Here is a 23946-nt window from a genome sequence, read left to right on the forward strand (position 1 = left end):
AGGTTTGTCTAAGAGAGGCTACTACGGTGGCCAGGAACTGTAGCCTAGAATGTTGTAGGGGGCGTGGAGGTGGTGATTACAAGAGGATGTTTAATTGTAAATCGTAACTTCTAGAGATGAATTGGGTGTAGCAGGTGACGAGGTAAACTAGGTGTACTAGGTTTGAAGTGGAATATAGGTGTAACCTAGAGGGATATAGTGAGGGTAGAAGGTGCACAGGTGTTCTCATGTTATGTAGAAGGATGTAGAAGGCATAGCTTGATGGAGAGTAATGATTGTCGGGGGCGAGGTGTTGCAGCCTGGAAGGATGTAGAGTTTGGGGCTTGGTAGTGTTGTGTGGAAGGGTATAGAGTGAACGAGAGGCGTGTTGTATTCTGTTGGTGTATAACGTAAAGGGCGTGGTTGTTGTAGTCTGTAAGGCGTTTTTGTGGAGCCCAGAAGGGTGGGTATAAGGAGAGCAGGGGGAGAGGGAACTGGAGATTTTCTCGCAAGTAATGACAGTAAATATTGATGTAATTACAATAGAACGAATCCGTACGTATGATTTTCGTCGGCAATGATTGGCTAAAATCGCCTTGGCCCATAATTAAACTTTTACCTTGAAATTGATGGGTATAGAACTACAACGTATTGTTTCAATCTCTATTTTCTCTCGTCGCCGAAAACACTTTTTGACATTTGATATTTATGTACAGACTTTATAGGGTCATATTTATAATAGTTATCCCTTGTATTGAAGTCGTTTTCTCACATTGTAAAGCGGTAACGTTTTCTTTAAGGGGAGAGAGAAACTACACAACTCGTAAATGACTTATTTTTGTTATAATTGTTGATATTACTATTACATTTTAGTTACCATCTTGCTTATTATTAACATGGAAAATTATATAGCAGATGAAAAATCTATTAGGCCAAACTGATCTATTATCATTGTATTTTTGTATGGCCAAGTAGATTACGGATGCTTTCAAGACAGTAATTTGAGAGGTGAAAATTGTCCTGCAGGGGCACTACTGAAATAATAACATGTATTTAAGGGAAAGGCATATCAGTAGATCCCTTACACATAATATACTAATGTACAAGTGTGGTATTATTAGGAACTGGGGTATTAATGATGATTTATGCAGATTTTTATGGAATTAAGATATTTCTCTAATACGTGGTTAGTAGTGGTAATAATAAACGTTACACGATTAGGGACATGAGATGATGTTGGTAACAATGGTGGACATGACATGGTTAAGTGCAGATGACGGTGTTCGTAACTATGGTGTACATAACAAGGTTGGGTGCACGTGACGTTGTTCGTAACAGTGTTGTACGTAACAAGTCTAGGCACACGTGACGAGAATGGTAACAGTGGTGTCCATAACAAGGTTAGGCTCACGTGATGGTGTTGGTAACAGTGATGGAGTTAATGAAATGTACTCGAGATGGTAACAATGGAGAACACAGCCACAGTAGGTGTCCAGGTGTAATTATGTGTTCTTAATTGCGCATTTTTATCACCAGCTCGTACGGTATAGAGACTAGGAGGGGGCTGCACTGGTGGTGGTCACAACGAAGCTGGGTACATGGGTCATGATAAAAGCCTGTGTGCCAGATCTCAGTTGTACCCACTTCCTGCAGGTTGCCCAGACCCATTCCCCTTCCTTCCCACTCTTGGCCCTCAGATGTGTGACATTTTAAAAGGCATTTAGTGGAAAATTTTGGGAAATTTGTCATACCGAGAGATTTGGGGGCGTTTATACAAAATTGGAATTCTTTTTTTTTTAATTTCGATATCATATTGGGTAAATATAAAGACTACTAGATATACATCAAACATCGTAAGAAGTTCAAAGATATGTTCCAACTGACCATCGTATGAAACAACGGTTTCCATTGGCTGGTGGAATCCGCCAAATCCAATCTGAGCTCTTGATACATTTCGTTTGGCGAATTAGCACAGTCCAGTGCGGACGAAGCGAACAAATACAATGGTTCCAGTTTTGATATACACTATATATATGGTTTATAAGTGATCAAATATGACAATCCAGAGGAAGGTAATAGTAAGATTATTATTTGTGGTTTTCCTTAGAAGTCGGTCCATTCAATAAACGAAATGGAGGAATTTCAGGAGTTTTGTAGGCTACTCATATGAAGTGCACGTGTGAATTATTGGCATGCGTTCATATTTGGGAATGCATCGTTTTTTTTTTTTTTTTTTAATATTTTGAAGCATTTGTGCTTGGAATTATGACTACTTGTGTCCATTATTTTGTCTTTCTTTGAGGTGCATGTATACATTTCTGTGAGAAATCCATTGCAAATATATCTTTAATTTCTTGATTTTTTTTTAGGGGCAATAAATAGCATGTGTATATAAGTATGTACGTTATTCGCATGCTTTCCCAGTTGTACTAATTATTTGCTTCAGAGAATATGTAAGTTCGATTTATACATGTTGGAACTAATTCTATCTGTACTTCTCTTTCCCTTGTTTTTTTTAAAGGTTTGCTGTCAGGTAATATATATATATATATATATATATATATATATATATATATATATATATATATATATATATATATATATATATATATATATATATATAATCCATCAGAATCGTGCTAGCTGGCAAGGAACCCATAGACGGCTGCCAATAGGCGCTATTGTGGTCGATGTCTTAAGACGCCATTTTCAAGTTCGAATGTGATGTATCAATAAATAATATGTATCATAGGCAGTGTTCAGCTTAAAGGAAAGAGCCGCTACTTCGAGCGTAGATTGTAAAGGAAGGGAGGGAGTACTGTGCCTAGAAATGAATCTTTCTACCGCATACTCAAGAATCATTTTGAATTATGTTGGGGGAATATATTGACACAAGATAGGCAGATATGGGAAGATCACGTGTTCCTCAGTCGGTCGGGAACCCTAGTCAAACCCATACACGTCCAGTCCCCGCGCCACTGCTATCACAGGTCAGACCCATTCCTTCCTGTGCGTCATATTTTTTCTTTGTGTGTGTTGCGGTAAGTGCCCTTGAGTGTCTTTGGTGTATTAGGGGGTGTTAGCTCTATAACAGTTTATTGGGAAGGAGTGGAGAGTGGGGGTTGACATTCGTTTGTGTTGTGTTTATTAAGTGGACTGCACCCTTGGGTAAAATATCTTTTCCAATGTCGTGGAGGGTGGGTTTTGAGGTAGTGGCGCCCTTGTCGGCATAGCTTCAAATTAGTCAATCATATGTTCTTATTTTAGGGTGTAATTACCTCCCTACTCTGTTCGTTCTCTTCTGCTCAGACGCATATTCAGGGTTAGGTCGAGGGAGAGTAGGGTTGGGGCGAAGTGAGATCGCTAAAACAATGATAAATAAAAAAAACTCGGATCAGGAGAGGTATGTATGAGCACTTTTTAACTTAAAGAACTTAGCGTTTTTTTTTTTTTCAATTATTGGAGTGCTAAAATCAGTCAGTAGTGTCAGTAAATTTGTCATAGATTGAACAGAACTGTTGCCAAGGAGGCAAGTGTATTGGGAAACCGGCAACAAATATGGTTATAGATAGCCATATATATATATATATATATATATATATATATATATATATATATATATATATATATATATATATAGCCAAGAAAGTTTTATTTTATGAAGCAGTAATATCGTTTTGTAGATGATTTTTTTTTAAATATACGTTTTGAATTTATTTGTTTTTCTGTTGTCACTTCTGTAAATCAGTGAAACGTTTACATAAACATATGCATATTTGTATTTTTCTCTTCCGAGGTACTGAAAATTGTTGTTCCTTTGTTGGAAGATATTAGTCGTCAGTAATGTTATTGTATATTATTAGCTGATAAGGGAGAAAGTACCCAGCTGCATCCTCCTTCATAGAAATGCCCTTGTATTTATCAGCAGTTACATGGTTCTGTTGCCATGTGCCTCCATAGTTAATTGCAGCTGCTATCGTAGCAACGCACCATTCCGACGAGCCGGCTCGTTGTATGTGTATGTTGTTATATTATTGATGGCGCAAGTGAATTGCATGGTCGTGATGAATAATATTTATATGGTTGGAACGTACGGTGTTGACACAGGTCGAGTGTTGGTGGAAGACTAACACAGTCTTTCATATTTCAGGCATGGCTTTTTGTAAAGAACATATCCTGCTACTGTTACTGTTGGCGGTGTGGATGGTGGAGGCTACGACCCCCACCACCGCTCTTCCACCATCACCAAAGCCATCGCCATCACAGCCCCACATCATCCTCATCGTAGCGGATGATCTTGGTAAGTCTCCTACATCATCTTATCATACCTTTGAGCCTCTCCCAGGGCATTAATTAGGCATCGCGGAAACCAAATGTGTTCCATGTTAGTACTCTTTGTCAAGATCTTGACCTATGACCTGACCTGTTGCAGGTTGGAACGACGTGTCGTGGCACAACAGTCAGGTGGTGACCCCCCATCTGGAGGCTCTGGCACGTAGTGGTGTCCTGCTGGAGCAGTCGTACGTCCAGCCCATCTGTACCCCAACCCGCTCAGCTCTCCTGGCTGGACGATACCCCTTCACCATCGGCAGACAGGTGGGTCTGACGGAGGGTCACAGGTGGGTTAAGGAGAGGGGTCACAGGTGGGTCTGGCAGAGGAGTCACAGGTGGGTCAAGAAGAGGGATCACAGGTGGGTCTGGCAGAGGAGTCACAGTGAGATTGGAAGTAGAAGATGGATCTGTCCAGAAAATTTGGTAGTGAATTGATGATGAAACATTAGAAGATGTATTTCAAGGAGGATAAATTGCTCCTGTACTTTAGTTAATTCTAGATAACGAGAACGCTTGGGTTTATGTAGTGAGGGCTCCAGCAGTTACTCCGTGTGGTGCCCTTAACAACTTGTTGATAACTTCTCCTCCCACAGCACTCCGTTCTGTATCCCATGGAGCCAACAGGTCTCAACCTCAGCCTCACACTGCTGCCACAGTCACTGAAAGCAGCTGGTTATTCCACGCATGCAGTTGGCAAGTAAGTCAGGGATACACCAGGGTAATGTTACTCTCTTTTTTTATCCGGTGAATATGACGGTACAACCCTTGACAACGACGATACAACCCCAGGCCTTCACAGCCAAGAGTTGTACTTTCATGTTCATGGAGCTAACAACTGCCACTGTGTTTACATATGTAAACATATGCAGCCTTAGGAATAGATTCCTGTAGCTGTGGGGGGAAAAAAAGATAACATTGTACATTTAAGTTTTTGACAATTTGTGATAATTTGACTATTACTCCATTAATGCTGGCATTGTATAATCACTGTATTAATGCTAGCATTGTGTAATCACTGTATTAATGCTGGCATTTTGGACGTCAGATGGCACATTGGGTTTTGTTCATGGGACTACACACCGACCAAACGAGGCTTTGATACTTTCTATGGCTACTACACTGGGGCTGAGGATTACTACACCCACTCCCGCAGACCTAGCCAACTCCGCTCGGAGGACCTCTGGTGGTCTGCGAAAGATGCAGGTAAGCAGATGAACTCGGGTCTTCCATCCTCTCATAGGTAAACCATGACAAACCCGCATGCCACATATGAGATTGTGCTCTCAGATAACCTTCACTGCCAGCCTACCAACTGCAAGAGCACCACACCTTCACAAAGGTCCCTCTAATACTGTCCCATTTCAGCATGCTCGGCAATCGATTATGTGCGGCGTCACTGATAGGTAGATTCCTCTTACCCAAACCACTCTATGACGAACTGATACATAGAGATCCACAGCTTACCCCCTGTCTCGCACTACAGTAACCTCTACTCACAGGTCCTTCCACCCACAACAACTGTAGCACCTCGACAGAACACACACACTCCACTAACCCAACAAGCACAGCCAACCTCCAGCCAACTCAAGTCTTAAAAACTCCAGGCCATCAGACATATACCCCTCAGAAATCACACCCCGCTTTGGAATGAATTAGCCACACTCTCCTGCTTATTCTCTGGGCATCACCCATCACCTCGGCACTTACAAACACTTTCATCATATCCCATGGCCCTTCATGCCCATGATGCATCTACCATAAAGAGGACACTGTTCTTTCTTTTGGAAAGTAATACAGGAAGGAAGATTTCCAGCCATCTGCTTCTGCCCCTCTTAGTTGCCCTCGGTGACGTGCAGGGAATATGTGGGCAGTATTCTTTCTCCCCTATCCCCATATAGGACCAAATGGCGTCCTAGCTTCATCTCTTCGATGTATATCAACTAACTTATATTTCTCTCTTGGGTCTCCCCTGATGATGTGATTATTACACGAAAGCGCACTTGGGAACTTGTTTTCATTTTCCCCGTGGACTTATAGGAATATCTTGGTCACGTAGCAAAGTAGCGCCAGAAACAGACGAAGAAAGGCCACATCCGCTCCCATCCATTCTATATCTGTCATGTGTAATGCATCCAAACCTGTGCTCCCTATCCACAACCAAACCCCACAGAACCTTCCATGGTGTACTTCAGTTGCTTCACATGCCCTGGATCAGTCCATTGACAGCACGTCGACCCCAGTGTACCACATCGTTCCAATTCACTCTATCCCGTTCACACCTTTCACTTATATCTATATATTTTGTGTTTACGCCTCCAGCAGGTACATCTCCAGCAGGTACGCCTCCAGCAGTTATGTCTGCAGCAGGTACGTCTCCAGCAGGTACGTCTCCAGCAGGTACCACGAGACTGGGCTATGACTTCAGGAACAACATCCAACCAGACCACAGTGTTGATGGCATTTATTCCACGGTTAGCATCGCCCTAAACTCTTTATCATTTATTACATTATCTCATTATACATTTTACTAGTTAGAGAATATATGATGTGAGACTCTCTATGTGTTTTATTGATTGAATTTTTCACGGGTGTTGACTTCAGTATGTTTATATCACCCATTTTTCCCCTTCAGTACCTGTTTGCATCGTATATAGAGAGGCTGTTGTCATCCCGTAACCCTGACGACCCCATGTTCCTGTACCTGCCCTTCCAGAGTGTCCACTCACCTATGCAGGTGCCTGATAATTACACCAAGCCTTACAGCCACATCCATCACAAGCAACGTAGGACCAAACTTGGTGAGAGAATTTAGAGTTTCCATCATGGATTTTTTTTTCTTTGGTGAAGGACAGTGATGGTACATTTAAGTGGAGGCTGCTGGGTTATGAAGGCAGTGAATGAAGGACAGTGACACAGTGTCCTCCTCCTCCTCCTCCTATCGCCCAGGTCTTTTATATAGATTCCTTTGTTGGATGAACTGATTTATTTCATTTTCAAGTCATCCGTCTTGACCATCATCGAAAAATTGGTTCAACAATTATTTTTTGCAGTCAGCCTATTTCCTGTTGTGAGAATAAACCCAAAAAGAAAAGATAAATCAGCTTTTTATATTATTAAACTTAGGAGAGGTTATGTAGATCACAATTGACATGGATGAATTTTGGTATTTCATCATTGTAAACTCTCTGTCTCGTGTTTTTCTTATGTGTGCATGATTGGTTTGATGGGACCATGGATAGCGTTGTAGACAGATGTTGGCAGGTCTAACATAGCATGTTTGTAGGTAGGTATAGTTAGTTCATACTACTAATGGTAGTTTGGAAGGATGTGGGATGCTGTAACATGACACATGTATGGCAGGCATGGTGAGCGCCATGGACGACGCAGTGGGCAAGTTAGTGACAGCTCTGAAGGCTTCTGGACACTACAACAATTCCATTATTGTCTTCACTACAGATGTATGTAATACTGTATTAAATCCAGTCATTGGCTGGTGGTTTTAATATGAGCACAAGTAAGGAAAGGACTTCATGACATATATATATACTGATCTCTTTGTTTTGCCCCCCCATCCTCGTGTTCAAAGCCTGGAAAGCTACACAAGCATGATTTAGAAATGTAATTGAGTTGATGGTGACTTGTGTTCCCCACAGAACGGCGGGCCAACGGTGACCTCCGGCAACAACTGGCCGCTGAGAGGCAACAAATCCACGATATGGGAAGGAGGCACCAGGGGTGCTGCCTTCGTCCACTCCCCTCTCCTGCCCAACCCAGGCACTGTCTCCCATCAGTTAGTGTTACTGCGCTACTCTTCACTGTCCTGGCAGCCCGTAGGATCAATCAATGATAAAAGAAATCAATACACTGTCATCAGAAGTATTTCTCTCTCTCTCTCTCTCTCTCTCTCTCTCTCTCTCTCTTCTCTTCTCTTCTCTTCTCTTCTCTTCTCTTCTCTTCTCTTCTCTCTCTCTCTCTCTCTCTCTCTCTCTCTCTCTCTCTCTCTCTCTCTCTCTCTCTCTCTCTCTCTCTCTCTCTCTCTCTCTCTCTCTCTCTCTCTCTTCTCTTCTCTTCTCTGACCACCTTTAACAGTGAGACGCACATGCCTGTGCCCATTTCAGCTGTGAGGTGACCTGACTTTCATTAATGTCTTCTTTGCCCAGGTTGTTACATGTAACGGACTGGTACCAGACGTTTATGGGCTTGGCTGGGGGTGTGGCCCCCTCGGACATTGATGGTGTGGACCAGTGGGCAGCCATCACAGGTGCCACCCCATCTCCAAGGACACAAATGATCTACAATATTGACAATACCACGCATTTCTCAGCTGGAATCAGGTGAGACATAGGAGAGTCAACATACAGAGTTGGGTCAGGTCCTTGGCAGAATGGGTCAAATGAGCTGGTTATACTCCTCCCTAACCTACCATGTTAACCTGGGGGGTCCTTAGTGACTTAACGGTAGTTGACAAAGTCTTCTCAAGACTTGAAATGTCTTAACTGAATCTTGCTGGAAACAAACCTCAAGATTCCGTGTTGAAAATGATACGTGAGTTAACACAATATCCAGCCTGTTGCTGTGGCAGATGAGGAGAATCATTGTTGAGGTGGCATATTATCAGTTGGTTTGTAACAGGGTAGAAGTTAGATATGTAAATGAAGAAATACACAGGAAAACATTTGCGGCATGTGTTATCTCGTGTTGTCTCAATGGTCGGTATGGTCTGGGTGTTGTACAGCAGGAGTGGGTCGGTATGGTCTGGGTGTTGTACAGCAGGAGTGGGTCGGTATGGTCTGGGCGTTGTACAGCAGGAGTGGGTCGGTATGGTCTGGGTGTTGTACAGCAGGAGTGGGTCGGTATGGTCTGGGTGTTGTACAGCAGGAGTGGGTCGGTATGGTCTGGGTGTTGTACAGCAGGAGAAGGCCAGTATGGGCTTTGTGTTGCACAACAATAGAAGGCCGGTATGGTGTGACCAACTTTATTGAAGATGAATTAATTTCACCATTGATCTTTCAATAAAGGATACTCTCATATGTATGTGGTGTAACAGTTGTTGATAAGAGAAGGGTATTCGTTGTTTGTTCCCAGTCTACCTGACATTTTACTAAGGATGACTGGGTTTTTTTTTGCCCCCAGTGTGTCTAACATTTTGCTAAGAATAAACGTGAAGAAAGTTATATGATTTACCTCTGAAATGGTAACCCGTGTTGGGGTTGATCAGACCGGGTGAGTGTTTGTTAATACTTGCTTCTTTCTCTCTCCGGCCACCAGGGTGGGTGACTACAAGCTACTGGTGGGAGACCCAGGCCCGGGGGAGTGGACGCCTCCCCCGGAGCTCACCACCATCGCCGACCAGCGCCTCTCCACTGACCAGGTCATCTCAACAGTTGATCCAAGTGTGATGTCTACCATGTCACACCCGGTCGAGACTGAGGCTGGGGCAGTCGTCCGTAGCACCTTAGACCCCAACCAGCCTCACCTCATGCAAGCCACTGGGAGTTCACATGACACTGATCTTACGGATCCAGGTAGATCAGGTGATTCCTCTGATCGTGTTGAGCCAGAACGTACAGGACGTGAGGCAGTCCACCAGCCGAAGAGAGTTCTTAATGCAAGGAAGACTTTCGGTGGTCCATTTCTCTTGAGAGTTCCCCTGGCTGAACCTGACTATGAGTATGATTCGCTGGACGAATGGAAAGGTGTTGAAAGACCTGCAAATGAAGTTCTAGTGAGGGAAGAAGTTTCCCCAAGACCTTCAGAAGTTGCAGATGAAGCGGAAAACATCACAAACAGCTCAGACATCTCAGGCAGGAGCTTGAGTGGAGGTGTTGAGAGTGAGGAGACTATAAGGCAGTTGCTGGAGCTCTTCAACACCAGCCTCCCTCAGATCAGGCTCTTCAACATTACAGGTATGTATTACTCCTCGTTTGTCCTGGCCCACCTCCTTGAGAGAGTTCCCGAGGGGAACAGGTTTCAGAGAGATAGACAAAGATAGATGAAGCTGTAAACCAAAAATTAGGAGGAACTTCGACCCTGCATGTTTTGTTTGGTACAGACAGAAAGGAAGAAAGAGACAAAGCTGCTATGTTTGGAGATACAAAGAAACTTGAGAGGGATTATTGAGAAACATAATGCAGGAGACACTAGGAATATTTGTGATAACTACAGATTGCTTGACGTGAAAGGTTTGTGCTCATGTATTTTTGCCCCACTGAGTATGTAGACTATATCCATGATCTGCAATCCGTAGTTTTAGTTAGAATATATCCATGATGATGATGATGATCTGCCATCCATAGCTTGAGGCACTGTTCTATAAAAGATTCAGACAAGATGATGTACTTTCATGTCATCCACAGCCGACCCTGAGGAGCGATCGAACCTGGCAACGCTGGAGGTGGAGGTGGTGAAGGAGTTGCTTCTCCTCCTCCAGCAGCAGATGTCTCGCTACGTGCCAGCCGACATCAAGCCCATTGACCCCCACGGCAATCCTTCCAATTGGCAGAATAATTGGTCTCCAGGATGGTGTTAAACACCGTAGAACGGTGCTGGCACTGCACCAGATCCCCTGGACGGTGCCAACTACACCTACACAGTACATTGCAGACATTAGTCTCACATCTAGAAAGGTGTAGACCTGTATCGAAAGAACAGTACGAACACTGCTGTCATTAAAACCGGAGTTGGTGTCGTCTACGTGATGTGCTCTGTATTATCAAAGGAGAGGAAGATGCTAGCCAGCCACAGTAATAAAGTACCACCTCGAGTCTAGTTTTCTTCCTAAACAATATTTCAATTGATCATTTAATGCTAATACGACATTTGGCTGGAATTATGAAATTATGTTAATATATGTGATGGAAAAGCAGAGTACTGTTAATTCTGTCAGCTGTGAACTCAGATACTAGGTTTTTCTCGAAAATTCTTTTATATGTACAAAATACCGGAACATAATTACTATCACAAAGTTTGTTGTTCCAGAACAGAAAACGAAAAATTGGAGAAAATGAGTCACTGAATGACCTTGTAACATGGTCAGGTCATGGTTTGTTTTCGTGGTGTAAGACAGAAGAGATGGAAAGCAAAAGGACCCCACCTCACGTAGAAAAGTGTCCACTTCCGTAAACTTATTACCTGTAATGTTAAGCCGTCCATGGAAGAAAACGGCTCGTAAGGGTAAGTCATTCGTAACCAAAAGTAATAGAACTGATCCTATCTGATGCATGGATAGGTGTACTAGTGTGTGTGTATATATATATATATATATATATATATATATATATATATATATATATATGAAGTAATAGGTTTCGTGAATGTGGTAATACCATCTTAAAGATAAAATTCAAAGTCAAACTACATTTGAATCTTACGTAATGTTTGCATTAGGGAATCAGACCCCGTGTGCAGTCATATATTTCTAATCGGTAGTAATTATGATAATGCGATACGTTTTTTTTTTAAGTTCGTTATCTCCCAGAGCGGGACACTTTCGCGTTCCTGGGCGTCTGGGGGACATGCAGACACCTCGAAAGCAGGACGTCTGGTCACATTAATCAAGGGAGATCGGAAAACGGGAAGAGGGGGGGAAGGTTACTGATAAAAGGGAAACGGGAAGATTATTTTTTTGTCAGTGGCAGTAATCTCCACTAGGCTGCCACTGCTTAAACTAGGAAATCTTTTCTGAGTTTTGAATTTAAAGCGCTAGTTGTGGCAAGACGAGACACTAGATCGAGGAGATATGAGGGTGGAGGAATGCTGTGTGTGTGTTGACTCATCATCTAGAGTGCATTTGTTTATCCGTTTAAAGAAACTTGGTAGAAAAGAAGCAGAGCGTGGAAGGCAGGGCAGAACCCTGAGGAATTCCTCCGTTCATATTTGATGTCAAATATATATTTAAGTAACGTTATGATACGCCCTGAAGCCAGAATTAAAGCACAGCGGGTTAGGGAGTCTGGGCAGCAGGAGGTAATAGCTTTACTTTTCTATGCACGTATGACTGTCATGAAGGCACACAATTAGTTTGACATCGGTTGATGGTGGGAGCGTTGCAAGGAAGAGTTATACAGTGGTAATTATGTACGCTCTATTGTGGCAACAGTGACCCATGAACCAGTTGGCAGGTAAAGTTGCCGGTAATCAAAGGAAACGTTAACAAAAAAATAAAGCCTTATGCTAATGCCTATCTTTATGGTGGAAAGGCCTGGCCTATGGGAGTCGAGAAGTTGGGACGGGGTTTGGGGACACACGTAAGGAAAAAAAATAAACTTTTCAGGAACAAGATAACTAAGAAGTGGTGATTTAAGAAGGATAGTGTGGAAACAATGTGAGGAAGAAAAGGTCTTGTGGACATCAGTGTTGGTGTACCGGCCTTGAGAGAGGCCAGGTGCAACTCAAATCTACAAGCTCTCTTCTGTATTAATGTCTAACCTTAGTTACAGCATCTCCATAAAATGATACATCCAAACCAAGTTACCAACGCCTTCCTAGTGGATCAATGTGATCTATTGCTTAACCAAGTTTTATTTCGATCTCTTGTGGGTAGGCCGCTGTACAAGATTTTTGTGTTTTCAGCAAACATGATCAGCCCTAGCCTTTCACAGGTACGTGATCCGTGTTTGAGTAAGATTGCATTACTTTATCCAAAGGTGTTCAATATGATAACGTCAGTATAACCCTTAAGTATATGGTGTTTGGTATTCTTAAGCGTGGGCACAAGGAAGGCATGAATTGGGACATTTAGATAAATAAGGTTTAAATAAACTTACCTGAATCGATCCTACAGTGAAAGTAAGGTATGTAGAAACAGTTTATACGAAGAGAAAGATTTATTTAGATTTCAGTTACTATGATAGAAAAAGCATAATGTTCCATAAGCCTATTTTATCGTGTGCATCAGTTTTACAAAACTTGACAAAGGATTCTTTCTAAAGAGTGATGAAACAAGTGACGGGTTGACCATGACAATTTCTTTGACATATTTAGTGAGAGACATAAAGGAATTATTGTCAATAGTGAAATATGCTTACAATATTTTGACTAAATAATCCTTGAGTTGTGCGTGATTTCCAATGTAATGGGGTGCAATACTTGTTCATGTAACAGGATGCTACGTCAATGAAAGGTGCTTGGTCTTTTAAGAAAATATTTTTATTTTACTAATGACTTTTTCTTGTCAGTAGAGCTTTTAGGAAATTTTGCGTGTAACAGTTTTAAGACTAAGAATAGCGTATTTCTTAGATTATTTGATGACACTATACCATACGTCCTTAACATTCAAGTCACCCTTAAAATTCTCTCAGTTTTCTATAATGTGTGTTTTCAATCTAAAGTTGCAAAGTATGTTTTCTAGATGAAATTTATTTCAAGATATCTTTGAGTATCATGTATTTTTCTATATTAAAATGTTTGTTGATGAACCTATGCAATAGAAACCAATGACGCATGTACACGGTTGCAGTTTGTTTAACGTATTATATAAACAATTTCATGTCTGCTAAGATAATACACAGTTGCCGTTAAACCAGTGTTAGACATCTAGAATAGCTATTGATTATAATAATTCAATTAATCCAACAATAACTGGTGCTATATAGATAGGGGAAAATTTTAAGAGCATGTCGTAAAGGAAAACACGAAATTGTCGCGATGCTGAGATCTGGCAACTGACGCGGGGCCGTCGCAGGATCATCGTCGTCCCGTCTCCCACCGTCGTGTTAGTGTTTAACCTGCGGTGCCATGGTGAGATTGTATGCTGGCGGTGCCCAGTGTTGTTACAATGTTGTGGGTAGTGCTTGAGTGGCAGTAAAATGAGTTCATCCAACCAACGAGAGAGCCAGAGGCTCTTCGACTACTTTGCTATCATTGGATTAAGTCCTGATGGAGGCCTGGAACCCGACCGTTTGCAAGGTATGCCATTGATTTTGTCCTGGGAAGCATGAGTTGAGAATCCGGGAAGGCGGACCTTTGTGTGAGTAGCCGTGTGTGCGTGTGTCCTCCCAGCTCAGGACCCCCTGGTCTGGCCTGGCAGCACCTACTTCCCAAGCAGCAGCCCCCCCTCTCTCATATTTTCATTTCGTAGACTTGATCACCACTTTTCTGTTGCTTTACAGTGTTCTGTCGTAACTTGTATGGCATGTGCAGGAAATAAATTCACAGTATACAGTCTAACTTAATTATTATGTAGTTGTCTAATAATCACAAGTACTTGTGTTAGAATTTTTTTAATGAGTAGTCACCTGAAGTGCAGAAAAACAAGTAGAACCTCGTCGTATATTTCATAGAAATAATGCGTCTAGCATTTCAGTATTATTGTGTACATTATATAAACAACTGTATTACGAGTAGGTTAGTTTGATGTCTCCCGATTTTGTCTCCCGATGAAAATTGGGATAAGATGAATCGGGTTTATGATAATTACTCTCATTTATGACAAAGTGGTTTTTCATATTTAACGTCAAATAGATATGCCGAGACGACTAGTTTTCGTATTGTTCTTGCAACAAATTGCTCGGATTAAGTTGGCATACGTGCCCATGCCTGACATTAGCATCGGCGTGATAAAAGAGTGAGGTGTCTGGGGAAGTATTTCATGGTTTAGACATATGTTGTGGCCAGAGCCAATTTGACTATTTGTACTAGGTTAAGATTTGAGAGGACGTGTTTTACATAATTTGCTTTTGCTGTGTCATTGTGTCCCCTTGTTCATTGTCTTATAAGTAGTTTGCTTTAAAGTTTACTCTTATATGTTATTGTACACATGACTACCGATAATATATTTGAATGCATAGTATTTGTTATGATATTGTGTGATAGATATCCATACAGCGATTACAAGGCACCTTTCGGGCCTGCAGAGCATCCACTCCAAGTAACGATAGAACAGTCTCATATGAAGACAGCTTGTAGGAGATAATGAAAACATTGGTCAAACTGGAATATATATATATATATATATATATATATATATATATATATATATATATATATATATATATATATATGTATATATATATGCTCAAGCTGCCATCACTTTCACAATGTTATGTGGGACAAAGAGCCAGTGGCATCCTGTAATTCCTTTATATTTTTTATAACGTCTGGATTTATGATTGTTTATCTTCGTTATTTTCTTTAACGTTTTTCTCTGGACATTGTTCTCGTGAATGTCCCTTTAAAGGTAACAGTTGTCATTTTTTTGGGTTAGTAAAGATTTTTTTTTTTTAAATACCCTTGTGTCCCGGGATAGTAATTGTTTGAAATGCGTACATCATTGATAAAGTCCTAACAGCTCCTTGAGATCAATCGATAGGTTTTGCGGGTGCACAGGAACTTATACAGTCATATATAAACTAGGATTATCGTTATATAGATCGCATTACATCAATAGCTACACCGCAGTGCTGGATGGATCCAGTCCCCTCAGGTCCGCCCTGCCCCGGATGTCACCGTCCGAAATTGTACCAAGCCTGAGTGATGCTGGTTGTGACGTATGGGAAAATCTGTAGGAATGGAAATGATTTTTATTTTTGTAATCATGGGAAAAGAGCCATCTGGATCCTCTTATATTCATGTATTAACCGTACATTGTGTAGCCAGGCTGGCGTCATGTGCACATGTATTGATTTAAATTTCCCTTGTGTGAATGTTTATCGTTCTTGTTTTCCATGAATTATGCGCCATATACAGTATATGTATAACCCGTGTTAACGTAAACCAATGCCATTCCTCCTTCCTATGACGGGAGGAAGACCCAACGGGTTCCTGGGCCCACACGGGCGCGCCTTTCATCCTCCAGTGTCAGTGTATTGAACCCACTTTACCCCCTTATGTTTGCCTCCATCTGTTACCCCTAGCCCTGTACGCCTTCACTCATACTGTAAGTGAAATACTTTAATCTTTGTGTGATAAGGCAATTATCGAAAGATTTGATAAAATATCTGAATTGTTGTACAGCTTATCCTTTGAGACAACCTTCAGGATATCAGAGACTTCATATCGGCGTCATAACATAACATGAAGTTTGGCAACAACCCAGAACTAAATCTAAGACACGCCCTGCGTTCGGTAACCTAACTAACTGCCAAAGACACGCGAAACACGTACGTTAACATACCCGCTTAACCCAAGGAATTGCGTTCTACTGTTGACACACTGACGAAAATCGTAGCATGCGATTCGTTTCACATAGTTGAACACCTGGAAATGTGGACGTTTTAGTTGAGCATGTTTCAGCCCTGCCTTGTCAATAATATATCTGCCATTGTCATGTTATGGAGAACTTTCTTGGATGTGTGCGTGTGTTATTACACTCGTGGGGAACCATATCATGGACGTTCTCTATCATACAACGTCTGAAATTGATGCATGCTGTCTGCTAACTGTTCCATTCATTCACCACTCATACGATAAAAGGATTTTTTTTCTTCTTCATTTAACGAGTTTCTTGCTTAATTTGATGTTATGCCCTTTGCTCTATCCCAACCCCGAAGAACTGTTCCATGTCCACGTCACTGATCTCGTAAAGTACCTAATATCCCTCACTTTTGTACTGAACTTCTTTATAGCGCTCTTTTTTTTTTTTTTCAACCTCTTCACAATTTGTTTCTCTTCTAATGTAGATGTCGCTGAGCCTTCCATAAGAGTGGTTTGTGTCTTGGCTGTGGATCACAATTTCCTAAATTATGGAGAAATTGTTCGTCTTTGGCATTGATCATATCACTGAATCTGGTTTTCTATGTGATCCTCTTTTTTTTTTTTATATAAAGACCATGAACCACATAGTCATCCTTAAGAACTACATGATCACCTGCATCAGGTAGTGTATCGTGATGTTTTCAGTGTCGGTGTAAAGTGCGTGAAGATAAGATCTCACCCAGGTTGTGTGTCAGCTCCACTGACCCTTTTCCTTAATGACGTGTCAGTATATATATATATATATATATATATATATATATATATATATATACTTCGTTTTTAGGTTTGTATTTTATGTTTTGGCTGTTTACAGCTCTTTTCAGGATCGTAAACTATGAGCACTATTAAGGAAAGACTCGTACAGTTAGTCTTCCCATAAGGAAAGACTCCTACAGCTAATCATTAGTGTTTGAACTGGTCCTTCGCGCATCATGTTGATAGTTAAATCTTACGATCCTCGTATCATTTACTCGTTTTTCTCTCTGTGTCACCACTACCTGCCAATATCTGCCTCCACTGCCCACCATTTTCTTGCTGAAGTATCTTTTAACATCTGACAGGTTGCCTAGTTTAATGTCATGATGTGCCTCCTGCTGCCATACCGTTCCTCACCCTTCTTGTTCAGTGGTCCTGGCATTCGTTCTTGAGGATTTGAGCCTCATGGATAACCTTGTACGTAGCAAGTGCCACAGGGGCTTTTCATAGTCTGGGGATAAATTTCCATGTCCAGCGAGAGGCCATAAGCTCCAAGGTCTTGTGTTTGACAGAGTCTACGCAGCCTGTTCGTTGTATTATCGTTGAAGATATGAAATTATCTATTTATTTGTGTTTCCTCATAAAACTGGTCACAGATACTGACCTAAGAGTTGAAGAATGGCCCTCTTGAGGGTCAGCAAGGATAGTTCGTTTCCGTATCCAGTGGCGCCACACGGCTGTCAAAGGCTAAAGACCAGAACATTGGTTATAATGGTCACAGAACATTGGTTATAATGGCCATCACGGCCCCAGATCTAAGCACTTGAGAGAGAGAGAGAGAGAGAGAGAGAGAGAGAGAGAGAGAGAGAGAGAGAGAGAGAGAGAGCTGAGTCTTTCACCTACCATCTGGCTCCTTTTCTTCGTTGGTAATACTTGAGTCTAGTTGGAAACTTATGATTTAGTTAATTCCGTGCGTGCGTACGTGCGTGATGTGTCATCGTTGTGTTTTTCTGTTGCTGTCCATGTTACCTTACACGTCCTTATAATGCAGCGAGTGTAAGCCATTCGACGTATAGTGAGGTGACTTACCTCTGTGTCTCTTTATCAGTGAATGAATGAATATATAAAACCTACTTTTGATGCAAGTTATTAATGGAGTTTATGTGGAGCAGTATCTTTCTACGCGAAATTTTTGCCGTCGAAAATATATATTCTTAAAGATGGGTTCGTGAGGCACATGTGATAGATTGCACGCAAGGTTCTTGAACTGTGGAAGTTATATTGAGAACTGTGAGTGATAGAATGAAATTTGATAACGTGTAAGAGCATAAATGTTACATTATTGTTATTATTATTATTATTATTATTATTATTATTATTATTATTACCTTAGGACCCCTATCTCTTGAAGACTGCGCTACTTCCAGTAGCAGGGAAGTTATGGACCTCTGTCGTATGAGAAGTTCCAGGACAAGACTTTACTCCCCTTCGTAAACAGACTATGATGCAGCCTCGCCGATATGACTTTTCACTCGCGGTGTAGTCACTGTCGGGTAGATTCTGGCAACATTTAGTAATTACTTTACCTGAATAATCTTTTGTTTTATATGGTACCGAAATGCTTCAGAAATTGTCTTGAAGTCCGCCTGTGTTTGTTTGAAAAACTTTTATTAAACTCGTATTACAAAACGTGGCACAGAAGAGCCTAGCTTACACTGAGTGTCGTTTACTGGCTCCATAGATAGGGTCAGGGAAGTACTACCTCCCGCGGGTAGGGAAGGTTAGTGATAGTAGCTCAGTGAGCCAGCACTGTCCTGTTTGTCATGTTCCTTTCCCTGGCCTAGGTCGCTGTTTTCCTTCCCTCTCCAACATTTGAGTTACTTGCGGGCAATCTTCCCCAGTCCTGTTACAGAACAGGTAACTCGCAGACCTTTTTACCCTTAAATCTAAATTTTCTTCTCTCTGCACCTAAAACCACTGCAGTACCCTTATGATATTCCCCAGTGCCAAATCGGAACGGCGCCAACCAGTCGAGGAGGGCTGGGTGTCACGCAGGGTCTCGAACCCACTTCATCTCAAGACACTCCTCTTAAACGTGGAACTTTTACTTCTTCATTTCTACGACATCTGCAGTCTCAGATACAACCTCCCTTCAGTAGTATACGTGTACTTCTTCCCCGTATCTCTCTGTAACGCAACTGTCCAGTGTTTGTGCTTAGGACAAACACACCATAGCTTCCCTTATGGAACTTAAGACTCCCAACTTTGAAGCCATCTGGCTTAAGATGACTCTATCCTGTATATATATATATATATATATATATATATATATATATATATATATATATATATATATATATATATTATATATATATATATATATATATATATATATATATTATATATATATATATATATATATATATATATATATATATATATATATATACAGAGGTTATACAAAGATATCAAGGATAAGGAAGCGAGTGTGGCTTGATTTGAAATTCACTATTTATGGAATACAGTATAAAGGGGATTGTTGCATGAGACAGTTACATAGAGCCACATACATTTATTAATTCAAAGTGTAGTTCAGGTCATGGAATATTCTAAATACTGTACAAGGATCTCCTTCAAGTATATGAAATCACGATTTTTTATTTAAGCATTAATTCTTAACGGAAATTAAGTTGCTGCTCAAGTCTTGAGAGTTTTTTTTTTCGTAGTGTATATGTTGATCATTCATTTTTCATATGTCCTTTCGTATCCTTATTTCCTTCCGTCCTTCCTTCATATTTCTCTCACTTGTTCTACTTATCTCGTCAGTATCTTCTTGTATACGCTCCCAGAATGCCGGAGTTAGAATCTCATGGATGGTGACATTCACACGTTTTTACAACCCGTGATCTGCGTTGAGGACGTTTAAATGATGAACGCTTTCCGGGCGGATGACGGGGTGTCGGGGGTGGTGTGTGATCTGTCCTGTGTTATGCAGGAGTTGCCAAATCCCATGATTTGCTTCGTCAGCTCTGGTCTTTGACTGTATCTGATAAAACTATTATTCTTAATAAACTATTAATAGGTGTGTTTGTAGGTTTCTCATATGACCATATTTTAGATACGTGTGTGGGATTGATAATTGTTGTCACTGTGAGGATAGGTTTTAGATATATGGTTGATTTGTAGTATATGTCAGTTTTACATTATCTGAATGCGAATTATGATCCCCCAGTCTTATATTGCATTGATGGGAACATGTCCCATGCATGAGGATAATTCAGAGGACTGTAAAATCTAAATATGAACGTAGGTCATCTTGCAGATGGTAAGGGAGAGCGGGAAGCAGAAATGTCAGTTTAGTCATTTATTTAAAGATTGGAAAAGAAAGTTCACTCTTTATTTATTTATACATTTTATCGTGTGCACACGTAATCTAGTGAAAGATATGATAACTCACCAGGTTCCCATAATTCCGCAGCGCGATTTAGTTTCGTATTCGTAGCATTCATTTCAGTCTATCCATATTACTTAGGTAAAACAGAGCCTAACACAGCTCAAAGCAGATTAGTCTAGCATAGCAGAAAGTAGCGTGAAACAGCTTAAGCACAAACAGCCTAGTATTGTCGGAAGCAGAGAAGCCAGATATAGCTCAAAGTATCTTATCCTCGCATAGAAACAGTTAAAGCTAAGTATAGCTCAGTGTAAGCGTAGTACACACACACATCAGCTCTACCTCGTTAGTACAAAGCTGCTTAACCTAAGCCGGATGATGTTTGAGCCTCCTTATGTACTCCTTAGGACGGACCTGTCAGATTATGTCCGCTCTGCCCAGCACCTATGTCTTTGGTCGCTGCTGGCAACCTGAATGAAGAAAAAATTTGTCTTAGTGTATAGAATATAAAACCTTTATAATAAAGATCCCTGCTTTAGTTTTACCATGTAAATTATGGCGCATGCGCCCTCATAGGGGTAACCCTGCTTTATTCCTCACGTACTCTTTCTAAGGCCGACTTAGAATTATTGTTTGAAATGAAAATAATATAATTTCACCATTTCGCCAGTATTACCTGGTTCATTCATATAGAGTTCGTTGGTGTGATAAGATCTGGCAGGTAAATTGCCATAGCTGATAAAGAAGACAGATTTAAGCATGCGAAGCCAGCAGGTCATTATTGTTGATCGCCCTGTGATAAGATGAAGGAAATACACGCACGAGGGGTTCTGGTTGACCAGTGAATAAATGCTCGGGTGTATTTGATAGCCGCTTGTGTTACTGGTACATTGGAGATCAGATTGTTAATGGCTCACAAACTGTCCTTGAGAAGAAAGTCATTAACACTGCGAGGAACCTATCCCAGTTCATTGATATATACCAGTGATGGAGGGGATGATTTCCTCCAATTATTTCCATATAAAGAGTAAGATCCCTCATGATAATATCTTCAGTAAGAAGGTGAGGCCTAAGTGACACTAATCCATCAACAGTTTTGGGCGAGGATTTTGTCTTTTTCTTCACGGCATGGACCATGTGATGTAGTAAAGGATGTAGGTCTGTGGATGGTGCATGGAAACCTGTTGCTCTCAACAGAACACAGGAGGAGGGGATTATTGCAGATCATGGGGAAGTGTACTAATTCGAGGTGTATTCACGAGAAGGTGAAAGAGGAAGTGCAGCAAAGACCTCGTAATGAGATCAGTTTTGTGTATTCAGGGGTGGTTGAAGTGACCCAGAGGTTCCAGTATCACTGCTAACATTGAGGTTAAGAGGAAGGTCTGAATAAGTAGGAAAAGGACTGGGCCCTTGAGTGCTTCTGGGGAACGGGAGAGCTCAAGCAGACCCACCTGGATTATGAATGTAACCTTAGTTTGCCCTGATGAAAATTGGCTTCTTTTTTAGTATAATTAAATCATTCTTGATCCAGTCAGTATTAAAGTGTAAAGACATGAAACTCACTGTTTAGAGAATCATATGTTAGTGTGTCATTTCCTTTATCTTAAATCCATAAATATAGAAAAAAAGTGGTGAAAGTATTTTATAAAAGCAAGCGATTGCTTGTCAGTCCTTCGTGTTCTATCTTTCCGATCTATTGGTGCGCGGACTGCGTTAATAATGGTACATTATTACGAAAACGGCGAGCTTGCTATCTCTGTCTCACCTGGTGAATTTCTCGATCATTTCACACACATGCAATTATTGAAATGAATAGTGTTACGTTAGACTAGGAGCATCTCTGTCATGCTGAAGAAGCGATACACTCAGATGGTCAGGCTTGGAGGTTAAACGCGTAAGGATGTTGGCGGAGTAGTATGAGGCAACCGCACGCAAGGTTGTCTGCTCGACCTCAAATATTGATTTCATTTTTTTGATCTTGTACTGAACACAGGCTTCCGGGTAGGACCCGCCACGGGATGATGGACATCCCATGTGAGGATGCGTCATTATATTTTTTTTTTCCTATACTCACTAGCTACTCGTAAAGAACTAAATTTATAGGATATTTTGCCTAGGATAGTCGTAATGATATGAATGAAGCATGTTTCATTGAACTGACTTTCGAGAGGCTGAAGATATATTTTTTAGATTCATACCGTAGGACAATCTAGGTTTATAAAAAAGAGCTCTAACCCAGACAATCTTTACAGAAATATAAAAGGGTAAATTAATATGATTTTAGTCTATTATTGATGATGTTAATGTTCGGGATGGGATTTCCAGAAGCGCTGTGTACGAGCTCATCATAACGGATTCGATGGGATTGTGGTGCCGAACTGCAACCCGGGGACGAGTGATCTCAAGTGGCAGGAGGTCAGGTTCCGGTGAATGTTGGGAGTCGGGAGGACCAGTGGTCTTGAGCTCCTCTTGACTGGTGATGTAAGAGGAACTAAGGATAATCTTCCATGCACCGTTTCAGCACCATATCTAGAAGTCCCTGTTTTGTGGTGGATAAGAAGGAAGACTAGACCGGGGGGATTAGGTGAAGTCTAGGAAGAATGAAACGTAATAGACGTTCTTGGGATCTGTTACAGGAAATTCGAGGTAGAATACAAATGCGACACATATCTGTAGCTGGAAAAGAAAATGTTACCGAGAGAAGCTTGGTAAACAATACACGAGTACATTGTATGTCGTGTGAATATATGATTTTGGATATGCTGTATACATAAAACTTGTAGAATGTTCATGTATATATTTAGAGTTACCACATGACCGCTTCCTGAAAGGGTCCTGGTGTTTTGCGAGGGGTTCTCCCAGAACCTAGGGTGCGCTATATATACTCAGGAGCAGGAAGAGGATGGACTTCTTTGAAGCAAGAAGATATGTGGCGGGACTGTATTGTCTAGTCAACAGACGATCATTACAGCCTTGCCAAAGGCGACTTTGCCACTCGCGGTGAAGCCTCGAATTGGCTGACTCCGATAAACTTTATTGAAGTTTATCCCCAGCTTATTGTTTAATCATGATGCTTATGCAGCAAACACTTTAAGGCCATGATTACTACTATTTTTTCAGCTGTAGTTTAAGACTTGGCATGTCAGATATTTACGTTGTTTTACTGGATGACAAGACTGCTCCTGAGTATACTGTAAGGTAATAAAACAATTTAACGTTGAATGTCTGAATACATACCATCTGATGTCCGATGTATCTTGGAAGAATGTGAACTCGCAAATTGAGGTACAGAAAGAAACCTAGCAGTGAACCAAGTAGCTATCTGTTTGGAAACCACATTCTTCCTTATTTGAACG

General features: G+C 41.1%; 2 protein-coding genes across 8 annotated transcripts in view; both read left to right on the plus strand.

Annotated features, from left to right (window-relative positions):
* LOC139755238 (arylsulfatase B-like) overlaps nucleotides 1-11074 on the plus strand; it is a 36810-nt gene extending 25736 nt beyond the window's left edge. For 2 of the 5 annotated variants that reach the window (XM_071673363.1, XM_071673390.1), the window contains exons 2-12: nucleotides 4130-4279; nucleotides 4412-4575; nucleotides 4905-5008; nucleotides 5357-5514; nucleotides 6631-6782; nucleotides 6944-7109; nucleotides 7672-7769; nucleotides 7965-8101; nucleotides 8472-8645; nucleotides 9580-10217; nucleotides 10668-11074. In XM_071673363.1, the coding sequence (XP_071529464.1) occupies nucleotides 4130-4279; nucleotides 4412-4575; nucleotides 4905-5008; nucleotides 5357-5514; nucleotides 6631-6782; nucleotides 6944-7109; nucleotides 7672-7769; nucleotides 7965-8101; nucleotides 8472-8645; nucleotides 9580-10217; nucleotides 10668-10840 (2114 nt within the window). In that variant the 3' untranslated portion in view covers nucleotides 10841-11074. Of the gene's footprint in view, nucleotides 1-2819; nucleotides 3021-4129; nucleotides 4280-4411; nucleotides 4576-4904; nucleotides 5009-5356; nucleotides 5515-6630; nucleotides 6783-6943; nucleotides 7110-7671; nucleotides 7770-7964; nucleotides 8102-8471; nucleotides 8646-9579; nucleotides 10218-10667 lie in introns of those variants that run through there. The other 3 variants (XM_071673377.1, XM_071673384.1, XM_071673370.1) reach the window with 3 other exon arrangements.
* A 2935-nt stretch (nucleotides 11075-14009) lies between these two features.
* The window catches only part of pns (DENN domain containing pinstripe), a 163972-nt gene continuing 154035 nt past the window's right edge, over nucleotides 14010-23946 (plus strand). For all 3 annotated transcript variants that reach the window (XM_071673403.1, XM_071673399.1, XM_071673409.1), the window contains exon 1: nucleotides 14010-14217. In XM_071673403.1, the coding sequence (XP_071529504.1) occupies nucleotides 14118-14217 (100 nt within the window). In that variant the 5' untranslated portion in view covers nucleotides 14010-14117. The remainder of the gene's footprint in view (nucleotides 14218-23946) is intronic.

Source organism: Panulirus ornatus, chromosome 2 (assembly GCF_036320965.1).
Source record: "Panulirus ornatus isolate Po-2019 chromosome 2, ASM3632096v1, whole genome shotgun sequence".
NCBI lineage: Eukaryota > Metazoa > Arthropoda > Malacostraca > Decapoda > Palinuridae > Panulirus > Panulirus ornatus.